General features: G+C 47.9%; 3 protein-coding genes across 4 annotated transcripts in view; 1 reads left to right on the top strand and 2 right to left on the bottom strand.

Annotated features, from left to right (window-relative positions):
• Window positions 1–737: 737 nt before the first annotated feature.
• Window positions 738–16,992, bottom strand: LOC117892455 (netrin receptor unc-5). Its single transcript, XM_034798704.1, has 10 exons — window positions 16,316–16,992; window positions 9,705–10,605; window positions 9,316–9,597; window positions 9,027–9,197; window positions 7,484–7,537; window positions 5,847–6,140; window positions 3,551–3,679; window positions 3,284–3,476; window positions 3,141–3,214; window positions 738–3,082 (listed from the first exon to the last, which is right to left on the bottom strand). Exons 2-10 carry the CDS (start codon window positions 10,384–10,386, stop codon window positions 1,764–1,766), a joined length of 3,198 nt encoding a protein of 1,065 aa, XP_034654595.1. The 5' UTR covers window positions 10,387–10,605; window positions 16,316–16,992; the 3' UTR covers window positions 738–1,763.
• LOC117892458 (tubulointerstitial nephritis antigen-like) overlaps window positions 9,105–23,709 on the bottom strand; it is a 28,270-nt gene continuing 13,665 nt past the window's right edge. The window contains exons 5-6 of the mRNA XM_034798708.1: window positions 16,881–16,890; window positions 9,105–9,121 (exon numbers count right to left, since the gene is read on the bottom strand). The gene's annotated coding sequence lies outside the window, so the exon portion shown is untranslated. The remainder of the gene's footprint in view (window positions 9,122–16,880; window positions 16,891–23,709) is intronic.
• Window positions 19,663–23,674, top strand: LOC117892457 (vacuolar protein sorting-associated protein 35). Of its 2 annotated transcripts, none has more exons than XM_034798706.1 (8): window positions 19,663–19,781; window positions 20,411–20,600; window positions 20,662–21,395; window positions 21,455–21,690; window positions 21,754–22,092; window positions 22,157–22,720; window positions 22,785–22,968; window positions 23,032–23,674. In XM_034798706.1, exons 1-8 carry the CDS (start codon window positions 19,779–19,781, stop codon window positions 23,191–23,193), a joined length of 2,412 nt encoding a protein of 803 aa, XP_034654597.1. In that variant the 5' UTR covers window positions 19,663–19,778; the 3' UTR covers window positions 23,194–23,674. The 2 variants fall into 2 exon arrangements, with proteins under 2 accessions (XP_034654597.1, XP_034654596.1); XM_034798705.1 differs by lacking the exon at window positions 19,663–19,781 and adding an exon at window positions 19,830–20,031.

Raw genomic sequence — 23,709 nt, 5'->3', positions numbered from 1 at the left:
CGGATAACGGTTGTATGTAACGCACAGAAGGAACCGTTTCCGACCCCATAAAGTATATATATTCTCGATCAGCATCAATAGCCGAGTCGATTGAGCCATGTCTGTCTGTCCGTCTGTCCGTCCGTCCGTCTTGTTTGTCGGCTAGTTCTCAGAGACTATAAGAGCTAGAGCCACCAAATTTTGGCACCAGACTGCTGTATGCTCACACTGAAACCAGTGTATTTCAAAAATGAGCCCCGCCCCCTTCCGCCCCCTTCGCCCTTTTGCGGGGGCGAAAACGAAATCTACAATTTTGAAGATAACAGAAGGGAATGACCATATCTATCAGATCACCAAATTGGGATCCGATTGGATCATTATTATAGCCACAATGAAGAAATTAATTTTCAGTGGCTAAACCCACCCCGTCCCGCAGCTTATATTTGTTTTTTGAAAGTTCTCTCATTCACACTCTGCTTCGCGCAGTGGCCGCACACTGGCCGTCTGCCGCTGGCTCTGCCTCTGCCGCTGGCTCTGCCTCTGCCGTGAGACTGCAGTGTGTGGGTCTAGGGAAGGGGGGCGAGCTAAAGGAGCGTGTTGGTGTGAGAAGTGTTGTAGATGTAGATGACAGATGAAGAAAAAATTTAAAATTTGACAAATAACCGCTAATGTACAGATGTAGTACTGAGTGCCGGGTATAAAAGTTGTGACGCGTAAGAAGCGTCTCACACGTCCCTTCTCGTTCATATTTTATTTTGTATCTAACTTTCTTTTTGAGCCACTAAGTATACATACATACGTAAATGTTCAGTTAATGTTTACTTGATTAACGATTAAACGACAGGATCGGACTTATAGCTAAAGACAAATACAATGGTTATCACTTGAGCATGTCTAACAAACTACTCGTTTTGTTGTTTTGTTTTACACTATTCTCTAGGTATATGTACACACACACTCGCTATATATGCGTAGGTATTTGTATGTATGTATGTTTGTGTATTTCTGTGTGTTTTATGGCATCGTTTTGATTACTTAATTCTGTTCTTCCATAGTGACTATACGTTAATAGAAAAGGGCTGAGAAAATCAACGATTTGGCATACAGTTACAACCTCACACATTTAAATTCAAATGGAGGCTGTATAAATACGGATACGGCCAGACTCGAATATCTGCTGAATGGCCATCACTTGGTAGTACATCCTGCCACAGATACAAATATCTTACAGTTGCTATCGTACATAGTTTCTTCCATCGTAATACTAGAGTTGTTTATGTTTAAAACTATAAGTTTGCTAAGCCACAAGTAATTTATCGCTATATTTCCACCTTTTAGTATATATGTATGTATGTATGTATGTATGTATGTATGTATGTATATATGTATGTAAAATGCATGGCAGCCGTGGGGAACAGAGTTCGTTGAGCAGTTACCTTAGAATACAATACACTACAATAATCGTAACTTAGTGACTACCAACTACTATATGACTATGACTAAAGCTACACTTTGATTCAGTATGTTTTCATTTCGATTCATTGTTTTCTGACTTCGTTTCGTTTCGTTCGTACATTTTTTAAATAAAAGGCAACTCATGAACATTTTTGTTTTCAACAGAAAGGTAAACGAACAACACAGCTGCTGTATCTGCATCCCCCTGAATCCCCCATTCACAGTGATTTCATATTAACAAACATTGTAGATAGTTTTGGGTTCAATTCTTCAGTTCTTGTGTGTTAATCCTGTCCAGAAACCTGCTGAGATAAGGAAGAGTGCATCGCTTAGATCCACAGGGGACCGATCGTTTCCACTATAATGTCCAGCACGTCCTGGCGTCCCATTTCCTTCAACGTCAGCAGGAGTGCCATAATGGTGTGGGAAACTGAAGTGGAACTGTTGGTGGAGCAGCTGTTGGCTCGACATTCCCACAGATTGAGTATCTGCTCGGTGGGCGAGGGCTTGGTGGCAAAGTAGGCAATATACCGATCCGTGTTCAGCTTCTTCGCCAGGAGACGCCAGTCGCGCTCGTCGGCGCGCGGGGGATCCAGCGCGGCACAGATCAGGCGCTTCGTCAAATGCGGCAGCTGCACAAAATCCATGACGCAACTCTCATTGACATAGTTGCCCTGGCGGTCTATAGAAATCGTTGTGTTCGTGGTTGAAGCCAGCTCCTCCGCAGAACCGCTCATCGAGTGGGTTGGAATGTTGAAAGTGCAGTAGTCCGAGTCATCCTTGCCCCCTTGGCCGAAGTCCACGCACAGCGTACTCTGGTCCTGTCGCCGCAGACTGAACTCGCAGTGCAGTATGGAGTTGTTGCTCAGAATGTGATGGTAGGGAATGGCATGCTCATATGGAGCTGCTGCCTCCATTTCCGCGCACCGTACGCGAATGTTCAGATTGCGGCTGTTCAGCTCGAACCCAAAGACCTGACTCTCGCCCAGAAAGCTGCCGCCCAGCTTGCACTCCACACTGGCACAGATGTCCCGGCTGTTGGGCAAGTCCTTGACCACGTAGATCCGCAGACTGCAGTTGACGCTGCTGGGCGGCGTGTGCTGGCTGAAGGCTAGCAGCTTCATCTTAATGGCAGGCTGCTGAATGCGGGGCTCGGCAACGATGGCGAAATGTCCCAGTTGCTCCGTCATGATGTACACATGCGTCGCCTCCAGCTGCACAAACATGGGTGTGTTGATGGTCTCTTCGCCCACTGACACGGCTCGTCTCCAGCTTACATTCAGCTCGTCGTGCTCGCTGTCCGCATGGTAGATGTGCACATGCCACTGCTCCGGAGCCACCAGGCAGTGCGGTATTTTCAGGATCACCGGCTTCACAAAGCTGTAGTTGCGCGGAGCACTGTGCACCACGCTGCTGCACAAAATGGAGCTCTCGGTGGCGCAGGACACGCGGCTGCACTCGTCGCTCAGAAGCTGCAGCGAGACGTGCTTCTTTAGGTTCTTTCCAATCGCGTGCTCGGGCACAAAGAGCAGCAGCTCTCCGCCGTATAGACGCAGCTGTCCCCCGGTACCGCCCAACAGTTCGTAGCTGCTGCTTTTCGAGGCATTCAGTATGGACAGCTTGGCGTTCATATCGAAGGTGGAGTTGGCTGTCGGAAATCGGTAAGTTGAGTAGTTTCGGAGATAGAATTCATCAGAATTGCTTACATGTATCGGCGGTGGACGACTCTCCGGTTTCTGACAAGTAATCAGCGCCAAGATCGTCAATCGGATTGGTGTAGCTACAATTACAAATAGATTTTATTTATAGTATTCTCAGATGGTCATAAACGGTCTTTTTGTAAACTTACTTGGCCGCCAGGTTGGGTACGTCGTAGTGGTGCTCTGTCACGCCGCCACAGCCCATGCCCATGCCCACAATATGCTCGGCAGGCATATAGCGATGTCCGGGATTCACATAATCATATCCCAAATTGCTGGCCTCGATGTGCATTCGCATCTCCTTCTTCTCCACAACGCCGGGCATATAATCCGTATCCATGACTGACAAACATACAAACATAAATTCGATTGTTGCCAGAGAACGTAGTGAGGGGTCGTTGGACCCCGATACTCACCTGAGCGGGCCATGTTGTAGTGGGGATTGGCGCGCATTCCGCGACGGGCACAGCAAATGAGAGCAGCGCCAAAGGCAAAGCAAACGGCGGTTATGAAGGCCAGTCCCAGATAAAGTGTCCAATCGAAATCTGCAATGAAAAAGCCGAAGCGAACTCTTATAAAACTGCTGATTCCGCATTCTGTATCCTGTAATCCCAACGTCGGAGGGGAGTTTCAGTTACTTGAAAATGTGCGTTAAGGAACTTGTCTGCCGAGTAGAGACTTTCCAGTGAACTAAAAGGTTATATGGCCCGCATAAAGTTAAAGCCGACTTAAGATGCTGCCACCATCCCAGCATCCAAATCCAATCTTTGTGTGAATGGTATTCAAAAAACCACCAAGAATTTTCTGCGTAATCCGCCACCCTCGTGATTTCGAGTATGCTTTGGAGGAGGGCAAAGCTCAATCCACACATGCCCGTACATACATGGATGTTGAGTCAAGCAAACCGAACCAAAACTGAACCGAACCGAGCCGAACTTTTCCATAATCAAACAGGGTCGGGCGCATCCTCACCCATTGTCATCAATCCCGAGCATCCATGCGTATCCGTATCTGGCACTGTGCTGTGCTGTGTGTCTGTATTTAATGTTTTATGTTTGTATGCTCATCCCCAGTCCAGTGCCAGCTACGTCTATTTCGCATTATTATTCGCCGCCGGCCCCCCGTCGCCAGCCAGTCAGCTCCGACATCCCGATCCCGATCCCCATCTCACATTTCCCAGCACATCTCCACACCACTCTCCAACTCCCACCCGATGACTCCCATTGTTGCGCGCTGCCTGTTTCCGCTGCTGTGATTGTTGTCGTCATTGTTGCTGGCGCTGGCGGTGACTGGTTGGCGAAAAGGAATCGCTGCAGCGCAAGGAATTACTCCATATATATTATGATTATTATGCTCGGAATGGGATGTACAGCTCGAGCTTTTCAGAACAGAGAGCCTGAGAGAGTGGAGTGGAGTGGCGTGGATTGGAGTGGGCGGACGCATTATACAATGTATGAAATGAGCAATTATACTCGCTGTAAATCAGCGGCAGCATCGGAAACAGAAGTAAAGCCGTCATCCCCAACTGGGATAGACACACATACTCCTTGGGCTTTCGTTTTCCATTCGCTTTTGTGTGCAGGTTGCATGCTGCTTTTCTAGACATCGTGCCCGTGCCTGGACGGGACATCAAAAGCGTAGTCGTCCTCTTAGCATGACAAATACGCTTTTAATATCGGATGGTGGATGTTCCGGGGGGCTGCGGGCCTGGGGGCCTCCCACAATGAGCCACAAGGAAGAGACCGCAACTGTTGCCTCTGGCACAATTGCAAGTAGGTACGAGCTATTGGTACGAGTGTCCCCAGGGACTGGATTTGCAAAATGTAATAAAATGGAAAATAAGCTGTACGTACTACCGGGGTCCCGTCCAACAACTGTCACTCTTCATTCTCTCTCCTTTTCCAAAAACTTTTCAACAGCAATCAAATAAAAGCCGGGCACCAACCTGCGAAACATCAAACCTTCTCGTATTGTGCGTATGATGTGCGAATGGCAACCGAGTGGCGAGTCCTTGTACCCTGATCCTTTCAATTACACAGTGTGACAGTCATCTAATTGATCCCCATGGACCGCACACAAACCCCAAACTATGCGTGAGTTGGGTCAACATACACCACCCCATTGAGAGTCGAGGCAAACAGCAACAATGACACGGGAATGGCTCTGATTGGGGATGCGAATGGGGATGCGGCGTCACGACGCTGCCGTTGTCGTCTTCGCCGCATGCCTAATTATCTGGCAAAGCACACACAAGCCCACAGCAGACTCGGGAAACAGACCCACAGCTTAAATCTCAATTCCGAAATCGGCTGCGATTGATTTTCGACCCTTCGATTGGGAGAGTAGGGTTTGGGCCTGGACTTGGGCTTGGATTTGGGGTTAGGTGGTGACGCAGAAGTTGGGGGTCTCGTGGGTTTCGGGGTGGAAAGTCCTTTCTTTTTGTCACGAATATAAATACAGCTACTCTCGGCCGGGATGCCGTGCACAAACAAAATGCACTTGGTTAATTTCCCATTGTGACAATCAGCGCTGAGTGCTCAGCTTTTGTGTGGTTTTGTGGGACCTGGACTGTGTCTCCCTCGACTGTGATTGTTATTGTTGTCTAACTGTCTACTCTGTTGCTGCTGCTTCTGTTGCTGCTGCAGCGTTCATCCTGCCAGCCTTCGTTGTCTGTCTTTCTGTCTTTCCTGCCATTGACATAAACACACTTACCATCCTTGCCAATATGACACTGCTCTCCACGGCACTCGGCCGTTTGTGTGTCTTTTCCGGCGCACAATGATTTGCCATATCCTGAGCCCCCATCAGTCGCTGTAGCGTCCAGCAGAGCTGCGCTTCCGCTGATGCTGCTGAGGGCTGCCATGCCCACTCCAGTCAGCAGCAGATCTCCGGCTTCATCCGCGTCAGACGTCTGTGTCTGTGTCTGTGTCAGGCACTTTCTGCGACGCACTTGTATACACTCCGCGGAGCAGATGCTCCAGTCGCTCCACGCGGACCAGCGTGCCACTGTTGGGAGAAAGGGAAGTTTAGAAATCAAAAGTCATATTAACATGATTTAGCACACATTCCCGACAGCGCCACTCCCGGAGTCATATATCACGTGGAGGCCAAAGTCAGGAACGTGGCTGTGGCTGTGGCAGTGGCAGTGGCAGTGGCTGTTTGCCTGTGGCTGTCAGGGGGGAGTTGGGATCAGTGGATGCAACAAATATAGCACCGTTTGCCCTAAATGTGTGGTGGCGGTAGATGGTAGATGGTTAATGGTCTAATAGATGGTCCGTAGGGAGAAATCGAAAGTTGTTCCCACCATAAAACAGAGCACCCGCCGCACCCTTCCTTGGGCACCATTCAAATCACAGCGCCACTGTGGGTTGATTCTTGGCGATTGTGTGGTGTGGGTGGGCAAAAGTGATTGTCATTTTGAATGCTTTTCTGTTTTCTGTTTTCTATTTTCGCATTTTCTTTGCCTTTTCAATTTCCATTCCATTCCAGAAAACGGAAAGTCCGAAAGCTAAACAAAAATGTTCCTAGAGTTGGGGGGCATCGGGAATATCATAGTGTGTGCATGCCCATGGCAGCAGGAAATATGTATGTACATATGTACATACATACATATGTACATGTATGTATGTATATCGGCATTTGGCACTTCCTGTTTTTGGAAACATAAAACCACCCTCACACAAGGGCAGTGGCTCGGCAGACTTGTCGCCCCATCATCACTGCTATGCCCTGGCATTTCCCATTTGCCCATTCCAGCGCACGCATCCTCTCATCCTCATCCATATCGTCGGTTTGGCCATGGTGTGGCAAGGGTCCGGGTCCCCGGTTCCAGGCCCTGCCAGACTGTTGCATGAATCAGAGAGCGTGATTCGTGGTAAGTGATTTTTAAGTTTCTATCTTCCGCAGTGACGTCACTTGCTGCGACGACCCCAAAAAAAGTAAGTCACTTCGGCTAAAGGCAGCTCGGGTAGTTTTTGGGGAATTATTCAATGGATGGATGGTTGGTTGGGCACTAATGCTGATGCGATGCTCTGGGCTCAGTTTAACACAATTGTTTATTGAATTGTTCATTGTAAAGGGCAAGCGAATCTGACTACTGGGATGGTTCGACAAGGGGTGAATCGAATGGAATGGAAGGGGAATTGGGGAAACCCCCAACTAAAAAATTTAACTGTCGTTGCCTCGTTAAGCATTCAAGTTTAACTGCTCGAACACAATGTCATATTGAATGTTCGAACGCCCAGCCCGAACCCCGACCCGCTCGGTCGCTTGTCCCCAAAGGCCTCGTCTCCGCCCCACGGGAAGCCTTTGAAAGAAATGCACATTGTCAGGCTTTCGTTTCAACTTACTGCGCTTACTCGACGAAATGTCAAATCCATCAGTGCTCACGATTTGAGTATCCTCTGTTGTTGGCAGGCGACATCGGCACACAGCGTCAGCGTCAGCGTGGGCGTGGGCGTGGCGGCGGCGGCGGCGGGCGATGAGTGAAAAGCAGGACCATAAGGTTGACACGGTTCCATGGGGATGAAAAGTTATAAGATGGAAGGAAGAGAAAAAAAAAACGAAAGCCAAGCGAAATTTAAAATTAATTTTATGACACACTTTTCATAGAATAAAAGCCCACAACAGCATCCCTGCCCCTGCCCAAAACCCTTACCACACCCACACCCACACCCTCACTCACCCACTCGCCCACTCGAGTGTATTGCCAGCCAACGCTCCTGCACAGTGGCCTCCCCTCTGGAGTCCCGAGTCCCGAGTCCCACATCCCTCACCATTTGTCCCGCTTGTCTGTCAACAATTGCTCATTGCTGTGCCTGCTGCGCGCCTGGCCAAGTATCTATGGATTTCTGTGTGTGTTTGAGCGAGTATCTGTGTGCGCACTACAATACAATACAATGCAATACAATAAATTTACATGAATAAAAGTGAAGAGTCTCAAACACATGCCGCCCGTGCGTCTGTCAAAAAAAAGAGAGAAGCGCCCCAGCTACCACCAGAACATCCCCATTCCCGATTTCCACACTTTCTGCCCCCAGTCGCCAGTCCCCAGTCCGAAGCACGGAGTCCGGGGCCCAGGCGATGTCCCTTCCCCTTGCACTGATGCCTTTGTCACCATTTAGTCAGTAGCTTGCCGGAGGCAGTCGTTGCCCGTTCATGTTCCCGTTCCCCCACAGCAGCCACGCAGCCACGCAGCCTCTCCAGCTCCAGCTCCATCTCCAATCTATCCATCTATCCGTGTATATGCATGTGGAGATATCTGTCGTCGTTGGGCAAAGCAAAGGCACCCACAGACGCTGAATGCGTGTTTAAAATGAAATACTCAGCACTCACTCAAAAATGCCTTACCCTAACACTGTGGGGGTACAATGACTCCATGAAGATGTGCGTATCGGGCTTGCAGCTGCAAATGGTTCCAATTATACTCGCAACTCTGCCCTACAAGAGGGTATTCCCATATCGGAGTGACCATGGGTTCCTTTTTTTTGTTGGTTGAACGCCACTTGAACTTTTGCGTCATGCAGTGCTTTTGGTTTTGGACTTTTCCTATCCTGCACCCCCCTTTGACGGCCACCCCGCTGTTGGTATGAAAAATGTGCGCCATTCTCAACTCAACGCTCCAGGAGACGTCAATGGCAGCGGGAATTCAGGTGGCGCGAGGCTGAGACCAGGCCGCAAATGGCATTTAAATTGACAATTTCGTTGCTGGTGTTACAATAGTGCCACTCCCACTTTAAAGCTGCACACAGCACACAACAAAGTGCGCGTTCCCACACCCGCACCTCTCTTACATATTTTATGTAGCTACATACATACATATATGTACATACATATGTATGTATACATATGTACATGTAGCTGGTAATGTATGTAGATATGGTGTGGACATACCTGGACAAGCGGCGCAGTCCGCAGATTTCTGTATCTGTGGGCCTGGACACTGGGCGCCCCCATTTAAGGGCATTGGATTGGTGCATGTGCGCGACCGCTTTCGTCCCTGGCTCGGCTTGCCCGCGCACTTGCACTCGCGCCAAGGGCTCCAGGTGCTCCAGCCTCCATTCACTAAAAGCAGAAAAATATACATGAAAAGATTGTACATACATACACAGATATACTATGTAAGTGGAGTGTATAACTTGGGATTGCTTTCGCAGGGGGAGGCACTGCTCCTACTACTGACCATAGACAATCAACACAGCAGAGTCGGAGACTCGTTTCCCGGCAATATTCTCCGCACTGCAACTATAATTGGCCATGTGTTGCAGCGCCACCGGGCGGAAGGTCAGTGTGCCGCCAGAGACGGACAGGCCCGGCTCGCTGTCGGAGGCTATTACTGCGTTGCTCTTGTACCAGGAGAGCTTTGGCTCGGGAAAGCCGCCGGGTGGCTCGCAGTGCAGTTCCGCCCGGCTACCCAGCTCGAGCCGCAGCGAGGTGGGCGACTGGCCGAAGGTCTTGCGAATATCTGTTAGGGGAGATACGAAGGCAGATATAAATAGAGATACAGCCAGAGATATGGTTGGTTAGGGGAATCAACCCCTAGCCTAGCCAGGGTATGGCGGCGGTACTCACATGCAATATGCACTGTGGCAGCTTGACTTTTGACCACGCCACGGGACGACCAAGCGTGGCACTCGCACTTGAACGGACCCTTGCCAAAGTACTCGTCCACGAGATCGCGGTGAATGGTGGCCGTGACCTCTTCCATGTGGACGCCCGTGTGTGGATCCACGTGCTTGTCGTGCGTCGACGGCGGCGGCTGGGAGCTGCCGCTGCACTTAAAGATCACCTGCAGCGAGTGGGAGGCCTTGCACTTGAGGACAGCGGGGCGGTTCTTCACCACAAACACGCTCTCCGGCTCACTGAGGAAGATGGGCAGCGTGTTGCTGGCTTCCGCAGGACTGAGCTTGCCACCGTTGAACTCCTCCAGGAGCGTGCCTGCAGCCGCTGCCGATGAGGAGGAGCCCAGTCCCAGTCCCAGTCCCAGCCTGCCATTCTCGTCCTCGCTGCTGTTGCTAAGTAACTCAATATTGGTTCTTTGTGGGGCGCTGTCCTCAGTGACCAGTGCATTGGCGAAGGGCGCCAAGGCAGTCAGTGGGTCGATCCCAGCTTCCTCCATGGAGTCGGACATGCTGCCGTAGTCCACCTGTGGCAGCTCCCTGGCCACACCCGCCAACACTAGCCATGTTAGTTGTAGGTTCACTATGAGTATAATCACATTTCCGGCTTTATTAATCACCGACGACGACGTCATGCTCGCTGCTTGGGTTTCGTTGTCAGTTTTTACGTTTCCCTGTGTGCCACGCAAAGGCTGCCTTTGTCCTGCGCTTCCTGTGCGTCTCTTGCACCTGCCCTGGCCCTTGTGGCAGTAGGTGTTGTTGTTTCTGTTGCTGCTTCTGCTTCTGCTTCGGTGAGCTAGCTGCAGGCATTAGCATTAGCTGCACACTCGCTTTGTTGACGTGGTAAATGGGATCTGGAAAGTCAGATAAAAAGAAACCTGTGAGTGGGATTTACTTTATTCAATCGAGAGCCGAGACTGCAACTCCCTCACTTGAGGACCATAAGACTAACAGCATGAGACAGGAAACATCCACAATTCTGAGTGCATTTATTGATGTTATTATTAGATAGTAATTCACATTTAAAAATGCAGACGTAATGATGTGGGAATCAGATCTTGTTACATTCCTTTCGACAAATCAAGTGTACCCTAACCACTCTGCCACTGAGTGGTTTGTCAAGCGGCAAAAAGTGTCTATGAATTGACTAAAGTGTTCATATCTTTAACGTGCACACTCCACCTTAGCTCCGCTGTCCGACATTTATTCCGACTAGCGGGTACTCTATCCAAGGGTTGGGGCTTGTTTCTTTGAACCTTCCACAGTTTCTTTCAGATTAATATCACTTTTTCGGAGTATATATCAAGAGAGGCTGGTAATGACACTGCTAGCCGAGCGACACTTCCTTCCTGCTCGTACGAGCGTAATCGATAAGTTGTCATCATCAATCAGTGGGCCAATACACTCGGAGCACTCCGGGGCCAAGTGAAGGGCAGCGACCAAATGCCCACAAGTTACAAAATGTCCCATCAGCTATGCAAGTCATGCGTCAGGTTCTACGAATCGTTGGTACCTAATCGAAATATTAATAACAGGTATAAGTATGCTCCACAGACTGCAGTTCTCCTTCTCATTCTCCGCTCCACACCGCACCTACACAGGACGTGGCTAGGCTGTTGTTGTAGTGTTGTGGGAAATGTGCCTTTTGTCTTTTCTGACTTTCTGAATTATTATGTAGTTGCCTGCGGAGGGACAGAGATGGATGCATACCAGCACGAACTGTGCGATAGGATAGCTCCGGCTTCTCTTCAGTCTTTACCTTTGAGTTTGCCTTTGAGTCTGCCTTTGAGTTTGAGGTTTATGTGTTTGGCTTTGTAATTATGTATTAATCATGCATAAGTTAAAACTTCTGCTCCCCCTGCCCCAGCCCCTCCAACAGCACTTCAAACACGAATCATATTGCTGCCACCGCTGACGTTGAAGACGTCCATTAAAAGGCGCATCAGCTAAAAGTCGAAATGCAAATGTTGCGGAAACGGTTGATATGTGCGGAGTGTATACGATTAGGGACCATGCGCCTCGCCACGCCACGCTCCCAGGAGCCGTGACCACGAATCGTAATAAAATATCGGGTAATAAGAAATTAAAGGGAAATAATACATTTCATTCGAGGCTTAAACGACATCATCATCGTCTCTCTCATTATCATCATTTCATTTGGCTTAAGCGCCTTTTATGCGTAATTCAATTGGATTTACAGGGTGCTTGTGGACACTTGAGTGTCTGTCAATATTCTCCATAACGTGCTGGTGCGGACAAATGGATGGCATGGGATGTGATGTATGTGGATGTGTGTGCGGATGTGTGCGGCTCATGTAGCTGACCAGATTATAATGGTCTTCCCCCTCTTCACCTCGTTGATGGTAATGCACACACATTTTGTGTTGTGTGCATTCAATTATAGATGGAATATTGAGGTTCGTTTTGTTTTCGATTTGTCTAGACTCTGTTTGACTAGGCCCACAGATTCGTGTTATTTGCAGGGCTACTTTCAAGCCATAGCCAAACTCGTAGTAAAATGGTAAATTAAATCGATATGCACCAATGGAAATGTGCTCTTTAGGATCGATGGTAATATTTTAAGGGAATATCTGCGACCCGGTGCAAAGATTCATCAACAAATGGCACATCAAATTCACAATTTCAATCGAAAGGAAGTCTGCCTTATCAGCGTGATATCAGCAACCGTCAATGCATGTAGCACATACAAATAGCTGGTTGCTGCTGCTGATGCTGATGCTGGAGCATTACATTTTAATAGGTTTTTAATGAAGCAAAGTAGGCCAAATGGATTGTGCGCAGCGCTTATCAGCGACTTTTCATTGTCTGCTTGTGCGGGTGTGGGTGTGGATGTGTGTGTGTTTGTGCACTTGTTAATCAAATCGATTTTATTTATTGAAAGCAAACTTGTCGTCGGAAAGTACAAAAAAAAACTTTGCATTGATTTCGGCACGCAACCCACTGTGGAGGACCGTCGCTCCTCCACTGGCAAACTGTGTGACACACGCAGGCAGCTCGAGATGCATAGCCAGATATGCGAAGCTGAGTACTCGTACGTGAATACATATTGTAAGGGGTGATTACTCAGAAGTCCCGCCGAACTTTGACGATGTCTCGTCTCCAGCTACGTGGGGGAGGAGCCCCGGCTCCAGCTTCTTCCTAGGCTGTGCTGATGGATGGTTGGTTGTGAATGAAAGATTGCGTGGGATAATCGGCGTCGTATTCAATTTAATATCACAACTATTGCCGCAAAGGCGGAGGACTGGGGACCGATGACGGAGGACCGGAGAAGCCCTTCCTGTGCCAAATGAAAACTTCCAAGTGAACTTCTTCTGTTGGGGCCAAATGTCGGCAACGACAGCGACAGCGACGAAGACGGCGACAGAGATTCGGTCGGACGGACGAAATAAAAAACGGAGCAAAAGGGAGGAGGCGGAGTACGCACATGCAGACAATACGAGTGTACGAGAGGAGGGCGGGAAGGGCGGAGCGGAAGGGAATGGAGGAGCAGAGCAGAGCAGAGCAGAGAACACAAAACAAGTGAGCATTCTATAAAATAATTGATGGCTGACGACTCAGTTGCTTGGCAGCAATAATTTTTATACTTCGGGGGCACTCACGCACACACTCGCACTCGCACTCGCACGCTCACTCTTGAGTACTAAAATCAAATGCCACTCGAAACGCTGCGGCAGATATGTGCTACGCTATGCGATGCGATGGATGGCGACTGCCTGAAGTGGATGTGGATGTGGATGTGGCAGATGCCGCTGCTTCAATTGCGTGTGACTCTTGTGTGCTGCTCTGAAGCTGCTGCTGCCTTCTACTCCTCCTCCTCCTCCTCCTCCTGGACAGCACTGTAGTTATGTTGTACAATCTCTGGAACATCTGTAGCACAAATGAAATCTTGAATACTCAAGGGACCGTGCTGTGCTGGTTCCTATGGCAATCGCAATCGCTGCCGCATCTGTATTTCACATGTTGCGCATTTTGCCCACACACTCCTGTGCCTCCAGACTCGACTCCGCTCCGCCCGAACTCCTCCCAGAATTCCAGACTGGCTGACAGAGGCAGCCTATTGTGAGATCGCTGCCTGCGCTCGCTTTTAATTTTTTCGGGCAACGCTTGTCTTGTAATCAAACAATTAAAGATGATTTTAATTAATCTATTTATAAGAGACGTTGCCTTGCTCGCTGACTGTGCCAGTCCTCCCTCATAACTGTTCAAAAATATTGTATGTGACGAGCGTTGGCCATGACGGCGGGAGGGGTGCGCACGATGCGGGGATGATGAAACAACTCTACGGGAGATATGTACTCGAGTACAAGCAAAAACAGCAACAGCAACTGCGACATCGACATCGTCACAGAGAAACATCTTTAAATTAATTAAGCGTAATTGTTGAGGAATTAGAAGCATAGAAACAAAAGTTTCAACCATGAATTATGGGCTGCTGTCACATGGAGAGCGAGGGCATGTTGCTACAAGCCACTCGAGATATTTAGGAGATAAAGCAGGCTGCATGCAATAAAGAAATTATTTATGATTCCATCAGCTGAATGTAGCACAAGCCGGCCAGCTGGTGATGACTCTTATCATTTGTATCTTATTAGCAAACTTCTAATGTGGCCCAAAGTGGCAGAGGCCCAAAACAAATGATGACCATCAGACCTCAAGCGAAAGTTTGCCGGTGCTGAGGACTAATTGATGATGCCAAAACAAAATCGATGGTTGCCAGCTGAGGAAAAGAGGAAAAGAGGAAAAGCTGCCACCATGATACACTGTTTCATCTGTGTGAGAGACCTACCCTCGTATCTACCCTACCCTTTATCCACTCGTAGGTTCTGTACACAAAGTGTTACCTAGGCATAAGAGTATTAATTCCATTCCGTCTTTATGCTCGCCAACATCGATGATGTCGGATCAATACAACAATTTACGATGGTTCCTCTGGCTGCAGCAGCTACCTACTCTCGTCTTTCGGGGAAGAACAAAAGCCGCTGCCGAAAGAAACGAGCCTATTCTTTCTCGCCATATCGATGATCGACATCTAATCCACTGCTAAGTCGCGTCCCATGAACCCAAACCCGAAACCGAACCCGAATGGGCTCTTATGCATATGTTGTAGGGCGGCCTAGGCTCGCAGGCCAGGCCTGCCCAGGTGACTGCCCCGAATGACAATTAATCACCACAGGAGTCAAAGATGTTCATGGGGCAGGCAGGCATGGTTGTAGCACTCATTCCTATCCATTTGCTATCCAACGTTCCCATGCCACAGCCCCTGTTTGCTCATCTAAGGGAACAGCTGTATGTCTGCATGTAATGTAGTTGCACAACCCCTAAAATTATGACGGGGCTGAGTGTGAGAACATGTGAGTGTTGCTTGGAACGGGGTAAGGCTTCGCGTAAATTGTTAAAAAAGCATAAACCAAAGTGTGAGTCCAATCATTATATGCATTTGTCAAGGCCTGAGAATTATTTTGAATGTCCCTGCTGGTGGCTGGCTGAGCCAGTAGACACTCTATCCCATCCCAACGCGCTCGCTCTCCCCTCTCTCTACGGCTGTCGTCTGTCTGTCAGTCAGTTAAAACGTCCAAAGGGGATCATTATATGCCAATTGGCGATTGTTTGTTACCCCACTCACAATAGCGCCGCGTGTTGGGGAGGGTTGGTAATTGCAGTTCACATTTGAATTTGAATTTCCATTTGAATAACGGTTACAAGCCCAAATTATAACTGTAATTGCGGCATGTTGCACGCTGCATCTCGTCGTCGTTGTTATTGTTGTTGTTGTGACTATTACAATTGTGGCTGCATCTTTGATCAATGAATTGAGTGCTGCTCTCATGAGGGCTTCTCGAGAACCATCAGCCCAATCCACGCCACGCCATGCCACTCCACCGCACTCCCACTACACTTCACCTCCCCCTCGCTGCTAAAGCTGGCTGACAAGAAAAACCAAACCAAAATACACAGCCAGATGAGAACCTAATCGCAATCATAAAATAAAAATAATAAAAATAAAAATACATGATGGCGTTCCAAAGGGCACGCTTTTCATAATAAACATTAGCGAGCAGGCAGACCCGGACATAGGGCCAGCCGCCTCCTCCGCGGTCACATGGTTCGTGGGTCGCCCACAACAAAAAACACACACACACCGACCCGACCCGACCAACTCCACTTGGTTCCGTCCGGCCGCGTTTCGTTGCTCCGCCGGTGCCGCCGCTGCCGCCGGTTTTTGTTTGTTTGTTTGTGAATTGGTCGTCTTTAGTTACACTTGAATACTCATAGTGGTACGTTTTGAATGGATATATGGATATTGTCGCCGGTTGAGCGAGTGTGAGGGGGAGGGGGAGTGCGAGGAGTGCGCTCGTGTGGGCAATGGTTTCTGGTTCGCACTTCACCTACTCAGACTCGGAGCAGTGCACCTCAAAAATAGAACTGCACTGGCATACTTAGTGGCGCAGGAGGAGCGCACTGCAGTTGCAGTGTCCCCTTTTTGTCTCATGTCCGAAAAGGAGAAGGGTTCTTATTATAGCTAAGCATCGTGCAGCTACTTACACGTTGTCGTCCTTTCGTGGCTGCTGCTGGTGGCTGGTGGTTGTGCGCTGCAGGGCGACCAAAGGAGCGGGCCTTCTTGGAGGCGCGCATGTATCCGGATCCAGTTACACTCCCGTCCCGTACCCTCCCTGAGTGTCCCAGCGTTTCCTTGCGAGCCTGCCGTACCTTGTGTGCTCAGGACATCTGTAACCTTATCGCCGTTCACTTTAGTCTCTTAGTTTTTGTTTGGCCTGCCTACGTTGTCCCCAGGACGTCAGTATTTCATATTTTTCACCAGCCCTCACTGACACAAACACAGACACATGTGCTGTGCAATCTATCTACACATTCATTAAACTCGGCACTTTACCACACACAAAAACACAGACAACGGGCGAACATCCCGATGGTGCCTCCTTGCACAATATCACTCCAACATCAAAATTATCCACATTGTTGTCGTTTCGAAATCACACACATCCAGCTCAGGTATCTCTTTATCTACTTATGCTCGTTCTTGCAGTAGTTATTCTTTATCCCGCATCTGGATTCTGATTCTCAATATCACGTTCGCTCCCAGCTTTCGTCCGAATTTCAACACGATGCACACGAAACACGCAAAACAGGAACTCTGGTGCCGAACCGGCGTACGACCGACTGCGGTGATGGTTCGAATCGAAATAAACCCGATGCTACTGTGGCTGGTTGTAGCGGTATAGCTATAGGAAACACCATTCCATCAGGGTGTACGTAGCATGGCCGCGAGAGCGCATGAGAGAGCGAGAGCGAGAGCGAGTGTATTAAGTATGCGAGAGTAAGCGCTGGCGACTACTCTCTGTGGGCGCCTCCACAGCATCCCCAGGAGCAGTTCTTGTTGTTCCTGACTCTGGCATATGTTGTGCAGGAAGTGGGGAGCACTGGGCGCTCGCTCTCCATCGTATTGTGTCGTTCTGGAGCGAGTTTACGATGTGTGTATTTATACGTGTGTATGCTTCTCTGGCTATTTTGTATCTTCCGCTGCCCTGCCTGTGATTCTAATTTTACGCACTGGATTCCTGAGATGCTTCCATATTTTCGTTTGATGATTTATTGACTGCAGCAGCAATTAAGACCTTTTACTTCGCTTTTTATCAACTCCACTGACATTGACGGCGACTGACGGTGGGAGGCTGGAGGGGGCTGCTGTGCGGAGTCTTCCTTCTTATTTATATTCTGTTGAGCGCGCATCCACACAGCACTGCACTGCACTCCACTGTACGCACGCACACCTACGCCAGGAGCAATAATGTCTGATGACTGCTCTTTTGCTTTTGCTTGCTTTTTGCGAAACACAAAACTATGCTGGAACTTTGCACAATCACGCAGCACATTTATTGTTCATATAAAATAAGTTTCTGCCTTTATCCAAAAGTGTTTAACGCTTTAAGTCAGAGACAGGTGATATATCTTATCGATAAATTCGCGCACTGCTGAAAGGATGCTCTCTTCGAACTAGGGTTGTCAAATTTTTAAAAAATATCATAACGGTAATTGATATATATATATATAAATATATATCAAGTATATCGATAGAGGTCGTATTATTTTGATATTTTTTCCAAGCAAAATATATCACCGTTATGATATTTTTTTTAAAGTTATGACTTTACAAAAAACCCATGAAAACTGCTGTTCAATGAAATAGTAGTGAAACTCAAGTTAATACCCATTTTTCATGCTCTAAATGTTTCTTGAGGTTTACTATTTAGTTTTTTATCAATTTTGATTTAATTACTTCCTTGCTCCCGTCTGGAATAAATTATTAAGGTCCCAAGCTTCAATAGGATTTTAGCCAATAATTTTTTAAACACTGGCTCTCACTTAGCTCTGGTTTCCGAAATTTTATTTATTATAATGCTTTTGGCATTCCCCCATAAGATTTTGATAACATTCAGATCCAGGGACTGATCTTTACAGGTTAAATATTTCAATTATATTTAGTTGTCTCATTAGTTGTTCAAATTCCCTTCGCAAAGGAAAAGAGCTTTCAAATTCCCTTAACAAAGCAAAAGAGCTTTCATGGTGCGAAATTTGTACCAAAAATTAAGGTGTCGACAAGGACGGGGGTGTCCATCCCCCGTGATGGAAATTCTCCAAGGAAATGATCTCCTGTGTCTAAACGGTCAGGGAAATCCTCTCCTGCTAGAAGATCTCGCATGCACTATTAGGGTCCTCTCCACAGGTGCGAAAAAGGTGGGAGCTTTGAAAAGTTCGTCCTTTTTTACGTACATGCCATACCTTGCGGTCACATGCCAAAGAGCGGATTAGGTCAGCTGAGAGAGCAAGATCCTCTCCCTCCTAATTTTTAGAGGTGGAGAACTATCGATAGCACTATCGGTACCTCCTCATTTTTGCGTCCCAATTTGAGCAATCTTTGTTACGACCTCTATTTGACAACCCTAGCCTAAAACGTGCGAATCTTAAATTATTTTCCTCGATTTTGATGTTCTATTTGATTGTACGAGTTTTCAAAGACTTTTAACAGTGAAACAATAATTTTATCAGTTTGAAAAATCAATTTGACGTATTTAAAATACTAACTTTTATTGGTTTGTATACCATATGACCTTATATTTTACAAATTCAAACATTCAATTCACCCCTTCTGGAAGCAAGGGAGTTTTGTCTACAGTATGTAAGTGTATGTAACATGTAGAGATCATGTCTGTTAACTGATAGCATGAGAATTTTTGAAAAATAGCGCGGGCAACAAAAGAGAAAAGAAATTTTTTTGTTTTTCAGAAAGGGAAAGGGAACGGGGACATAAGTAAATATTAGAATGAGCTTGGAATGGTTTGGGGTGCAGTTCTTCTATCTTTACAACATGGAGTATTGAGCAACACATTCTTGTTGAATCCACCCGTTCACTCGTTATTAATCTGCTTTTTAAATTAATAGCAACAGAGACACCTGGCGGAAAATTATGTCATCTGTGCCATGGAGTTGCCATGCTTAGAGATTTAGTTAACTTGGCGCCCATATTCATTTCAAATATATAGTCGAACCACTTAAACTGAAGAGTTTTGATGCTTTGCGCACAGTCTATTATTTTATGCTATTGTATTATTAGTTTTACTCCATAAATCGTATGATATTGTACACAAAATGGTGAAGCGCGATCTCCAAGGCAAATATATCGTTTATGTGATAATATGTAAGCATTTCCAAAGTGTGTTACCTAGAGAGGGTCACATAATATTTTCAAGCTTTTATTTGGATCTTATTATAAGCCAAATTGATTCTTCAACAGCAGAACATCAAAGTGGTGGAAAATAATTTAAGATTTACAGTATATTTTAAAAATGAGAAGGTATATTTCGGTATATTTGCGAGGGTCTGTCGGTATATTTCATCGTTAATTCCGCGGTCACACTGAACCCTATAAAAGTAAACTTTATTTAATTAAATAACCCCCCATCTTCGATTCGAACCTGACGCTGCAGTAATGGTAAGTGCGACCCAGCCTGCATTGTAGCCGCCAGAAGCCGGCAAGCGAGAATTGGCAAAAAATTAAAAAAACCAGCAAGTGAAAATTGGGTAAAGTCAAACCGCTGACTGCGCAAGTCTGTCGACGTCAAGTCGAGCGTACCTGGAGCAAAAACTACGCCCCCAACCAACAACCACTCATCATTCCCACCATGTACCCCTGGAGTTCATCCTCGTACAGCGGCCAAGCGCCCAATCCTGCTCAGAATAGGGTAAATAATTCACACTCACTCCAACCACTAATTAAACCCTCCATGCGAAACGCTGAAATGGTCGTACATAGCACTGTACATACATATATGTATGTACAAATATATGTACGTGTACACTTGCATGCTCAATGTGTCATGTTCATCCAAAATCTGCTTGATGTTGTATGTCTTATCATCAATTCATTGTGTCGTCTGGCCTGGCTCAGCTCTCCGCCCAAACTTCCGTAGATACTTGTATAAAGAAGGCTTATCTGAAGCTGTTTGCTGTTAAAGCATTTGTGTGTTCTCGATCTCATTGTAACCCGCCCTCATGTACTCGAGAGCTAGGCGAACCCCAGGGACTAACAGCACCGACTCCACTTTCTATGTCTCGTTTCAGACCATGCCAAATGGTTTGGATGACCAGGAGAAGCTGCTCGCCGAGGCTGTCGGAGCGGCGCGTAAGCAGGCATTCCAGATGAACCACTTTCTGGACAAGGAGCGCATGCTGGACTCGCTCAAGTGCGCCAGCACCATGCTCACTGAGCTGCGCACCTCCGTGTTGTCTCCCAAGAGTTATTACGAGCTATGTGAGTGCCCAATACCTTAGCGTGTGCAAACTTTCTTACTATAACGCGCGCTCTTCCCCAGATATGGCCGTCACCAATGAGCTGTGCCATCTGGAGCTATATCTCAGCGAGAAGAATGACAAAAAGACGGAACTGTATGAGCTGGTTCAGTACTCGCACACCATAGTGCCGCGGCTGTATTTGCTGATCACAGTGGGCATTGTGTACATAAAGAACGACTCCACGCTCAAGCGCAGCATCCTCAAGGACCTGGTGGAGATGTGCCGCGGAGTGCAGCACCCCCTGAGGGGGCTGTTCCTTCGCAATTATTTGCTGCAGTGCACCCGAAACATTCTGCCCGATGTGATGGTCGCTGAGAACGAGCACGAGGGCAATGTCTACGATGCCATTGACTTTGTGCTGACGAACTTTGCCGAGATGAACAAATTGTGGGTGCGCATGCAGCACCAGGGACACTCCAGCGAGAAGACCAGGCGGGAAAAGGAACGCGAGGAGCTCAAGATACTGGTGGGCACTAACCTGGTGCGATTATCGCAGCTGGAGTCGGCAACCCTGGAAACGTACCAGCGACTCATTCTACCGGGAATCTTGGAGCAGGTGGTTAGCTGTCGGGATGCCATTGCCCAGGAGTATCTCATGGAGTGCATCATCCAAGTGTTTCCCGATGAGTTCCATCTGCAGACACTGGACCCATTCCTCAAGTCCTGTGCCCAGCTGGAGACGGGTGTGAACGTCAAGAACATTATTATATCGCTGATTGAGCGTCTGGCTGCCTACAACCAGCGGAGTGGCAAGGTAATACGCTTTCTCGTTGCCCCAAATGCTGACATTAACTAACATTCCTTTTGCCGTAGACAAGCGGCAATGGCATCGATGCCATCATTCCCGCCGAGGTGGAGCTGTTCGAGGTATTCAGCGTGCAGGTGGCCAACATTGTGCAGATGCGCATGGACATGCCTCTCGAGGACACCATTTCGCTGCAGGTTGCTCTGCTGAGTTTGGCCCAGAAAGTTTATCCGGATCGCATCGACTACGTGGACAAGGTGCTGGGCACAACCGCACAAATACTGCAACGAATGAACATGAACAAGTAAGGAATCGTTAAGCACATGAAAAATGAGCCTGTGCTAATCTCACCATCCCTTTTTGGCAGCATCTCTCACCTTTTGTCAGTGAACCAGGAACTGTCCCGGCTCCTGCGCATCTGCATTGACTTCTACAATAATGCCCTGACCATCATACAGCTGCTCAACTTTTGTCCCCTGCTGGAAAAGTTCGACTACACTTCACGCAAGTCATTGGCCCTGTATCTGGTAATGAATATTCTCGAAAACGAGACTCAGGTGCCGACGGCGGATCAGGCAGACAGCCTGCTGAACATTATCACGCCGCTGATCAAAGATGATGAGGCGAATAAGGACACTTTGGCGGCTGCTGGTGCCAGCAGCACAGATGCCGAAGAGTTTGCGGAAGAGCAGGGAGTCGTGGCGCGGTAAGTAGATCTCGCAATGCGTTTTCAATTCCCTTTTTGTATTAATGGTTTATTCGTGCTTCAGCTTCATTCACCTGATGCGTTCTGACGAGCCGGACATGCAATACAAAATGCTGCAAACAGCGCGCAAGCATCTAGGGAATGGTGGTGGTCAGCGGCTCAAGCATGTCCTGCCTCCGCTCGTATTCGCAGCCTACCAGCTGGCCTTCAAGTACAAGGCGATTGCCGAGCAGGATGAGAACTGGGACAAAAAGTGCCAGAAGATCGTGCAGTACTGCCACAGCACCATCAGCGCCTTGGCCAAGGCGGACCTGGCCGATCTGGCACTGCGTCTATATCTGCAGGGTGCTCTGGTCATTGGAGAGATCCGCTACACGAACCACGAGACTGTGGCCTACGAGTTCATGACGCAGGCATTCTCCCTCTACGAAGATGAAATCTCCGATTCGAAGGCTCAGCTAGCTGCCATAACGCTCATCATGTCCACGTTCGAGCAGATGTCCTGCTTCGGCGAGGAAAACGCCGAACCCCTCCGCACCAACTGTGCTCTGGCGGCGTCCAAGCTGCTAAAGAAGCCGGATCAGTGCCGCGGTGTAGTTGCCTGTGCAGCTCTCTTCTGGAGCGGAAAGTAAGTAGCGCTTTGATGTTCCTTTCTCTGAAATTGTTGTTTACCTTTAATGTTGCATCGCTAGGCAAAACGGAGAGGAGATGCGGGACGAGAAGCGCACTCTGGACTGCCTGAAAAAGGGCGCTCGAATTGCCTCGCAATGCCTGGACACGGGAGTACAGGTGCAGCTGTACGTGGAGCTGCTGAATCATTATCTCTTCTACTTCGAGCGCGGCAACTCGCTCATCACAGTCGCAATGCTGAATCAGGTGATTAGTTCGCACAAGAAAAGCAGAACCGCAGGTGTCTTAAAGTGAATATTATTCTTGCAGCTGATTGCCAAGGTGAATGAGGAGCTGCCCAACCTGGAGCCCAGCGAGGAAACCAAACAGATCGAGAGCCACTACAAGAACACGCTGGCGCATTTGCGCAGTCGCATGGAGTCTAGCGATGCCGCCCTAGAGGTATCCTTTGCCGGCATCACCCTAAACTAGCCCACCCAATCCGCATGCATCCAGGAGCAGGAGCAGGAGCAGAGCCAGAGGCAGCGCCAGAGAGCAAGCAGAGCGTGCGTGCAGGCCTATTTTTGCACCAGATACAAATACTGTCCCCGGAAGCGTACTCGTATCCAAATTGGAAGTGTGAGAAATGAATTGAATTATTCCATGGTTAGGAAAGTTGTGGGCCTTCGACTTTTGTTTGTGTCAATTTAATTTCGATTGTAATCGTAAGTGCAAAGTGAAAAGTGAAAACATTCTTGATTATTCTCCTGATTTATTCAGTGCGCGAGCATTACTAAATAACCCCCCCAGAGAATTTTACTCTATTCTATTTAACCCCCAACAAAAAATGTGAAAATATTGTTAAACAAAGCAGAAAGAAAGTGAAATGATTATACAAGACACATACGATGACCGCACTGGTCCACGATACGTATAAATATGTATTACAAAATAAAGTTAAGATACAAATGTTCTCCGCTGAAGTGTGCGTGGATGGGATGGGAAAAT

The sequence above is a fragment of the Drosophila subobscura genome, chromosome E (assembly GCF_008121235.1).
Source record: "Drosophila subobscura isolate 14011-0131.10 chromosome E, UCBerk_Dsub_1.0, whole genome shotgun sequence".
NCBI classification, from domain to species: domain Eukaryota; kingdom Metazoa; phylum Arthropoda; class Insecta; order Diptera; family Drosophilidae; genus Drosophila; species Drosophila subobscura.
Note: the sequence above shows the minus strand (reverse complement) of the source record. Positions and strands in the feature narration are given on the sequence as shown.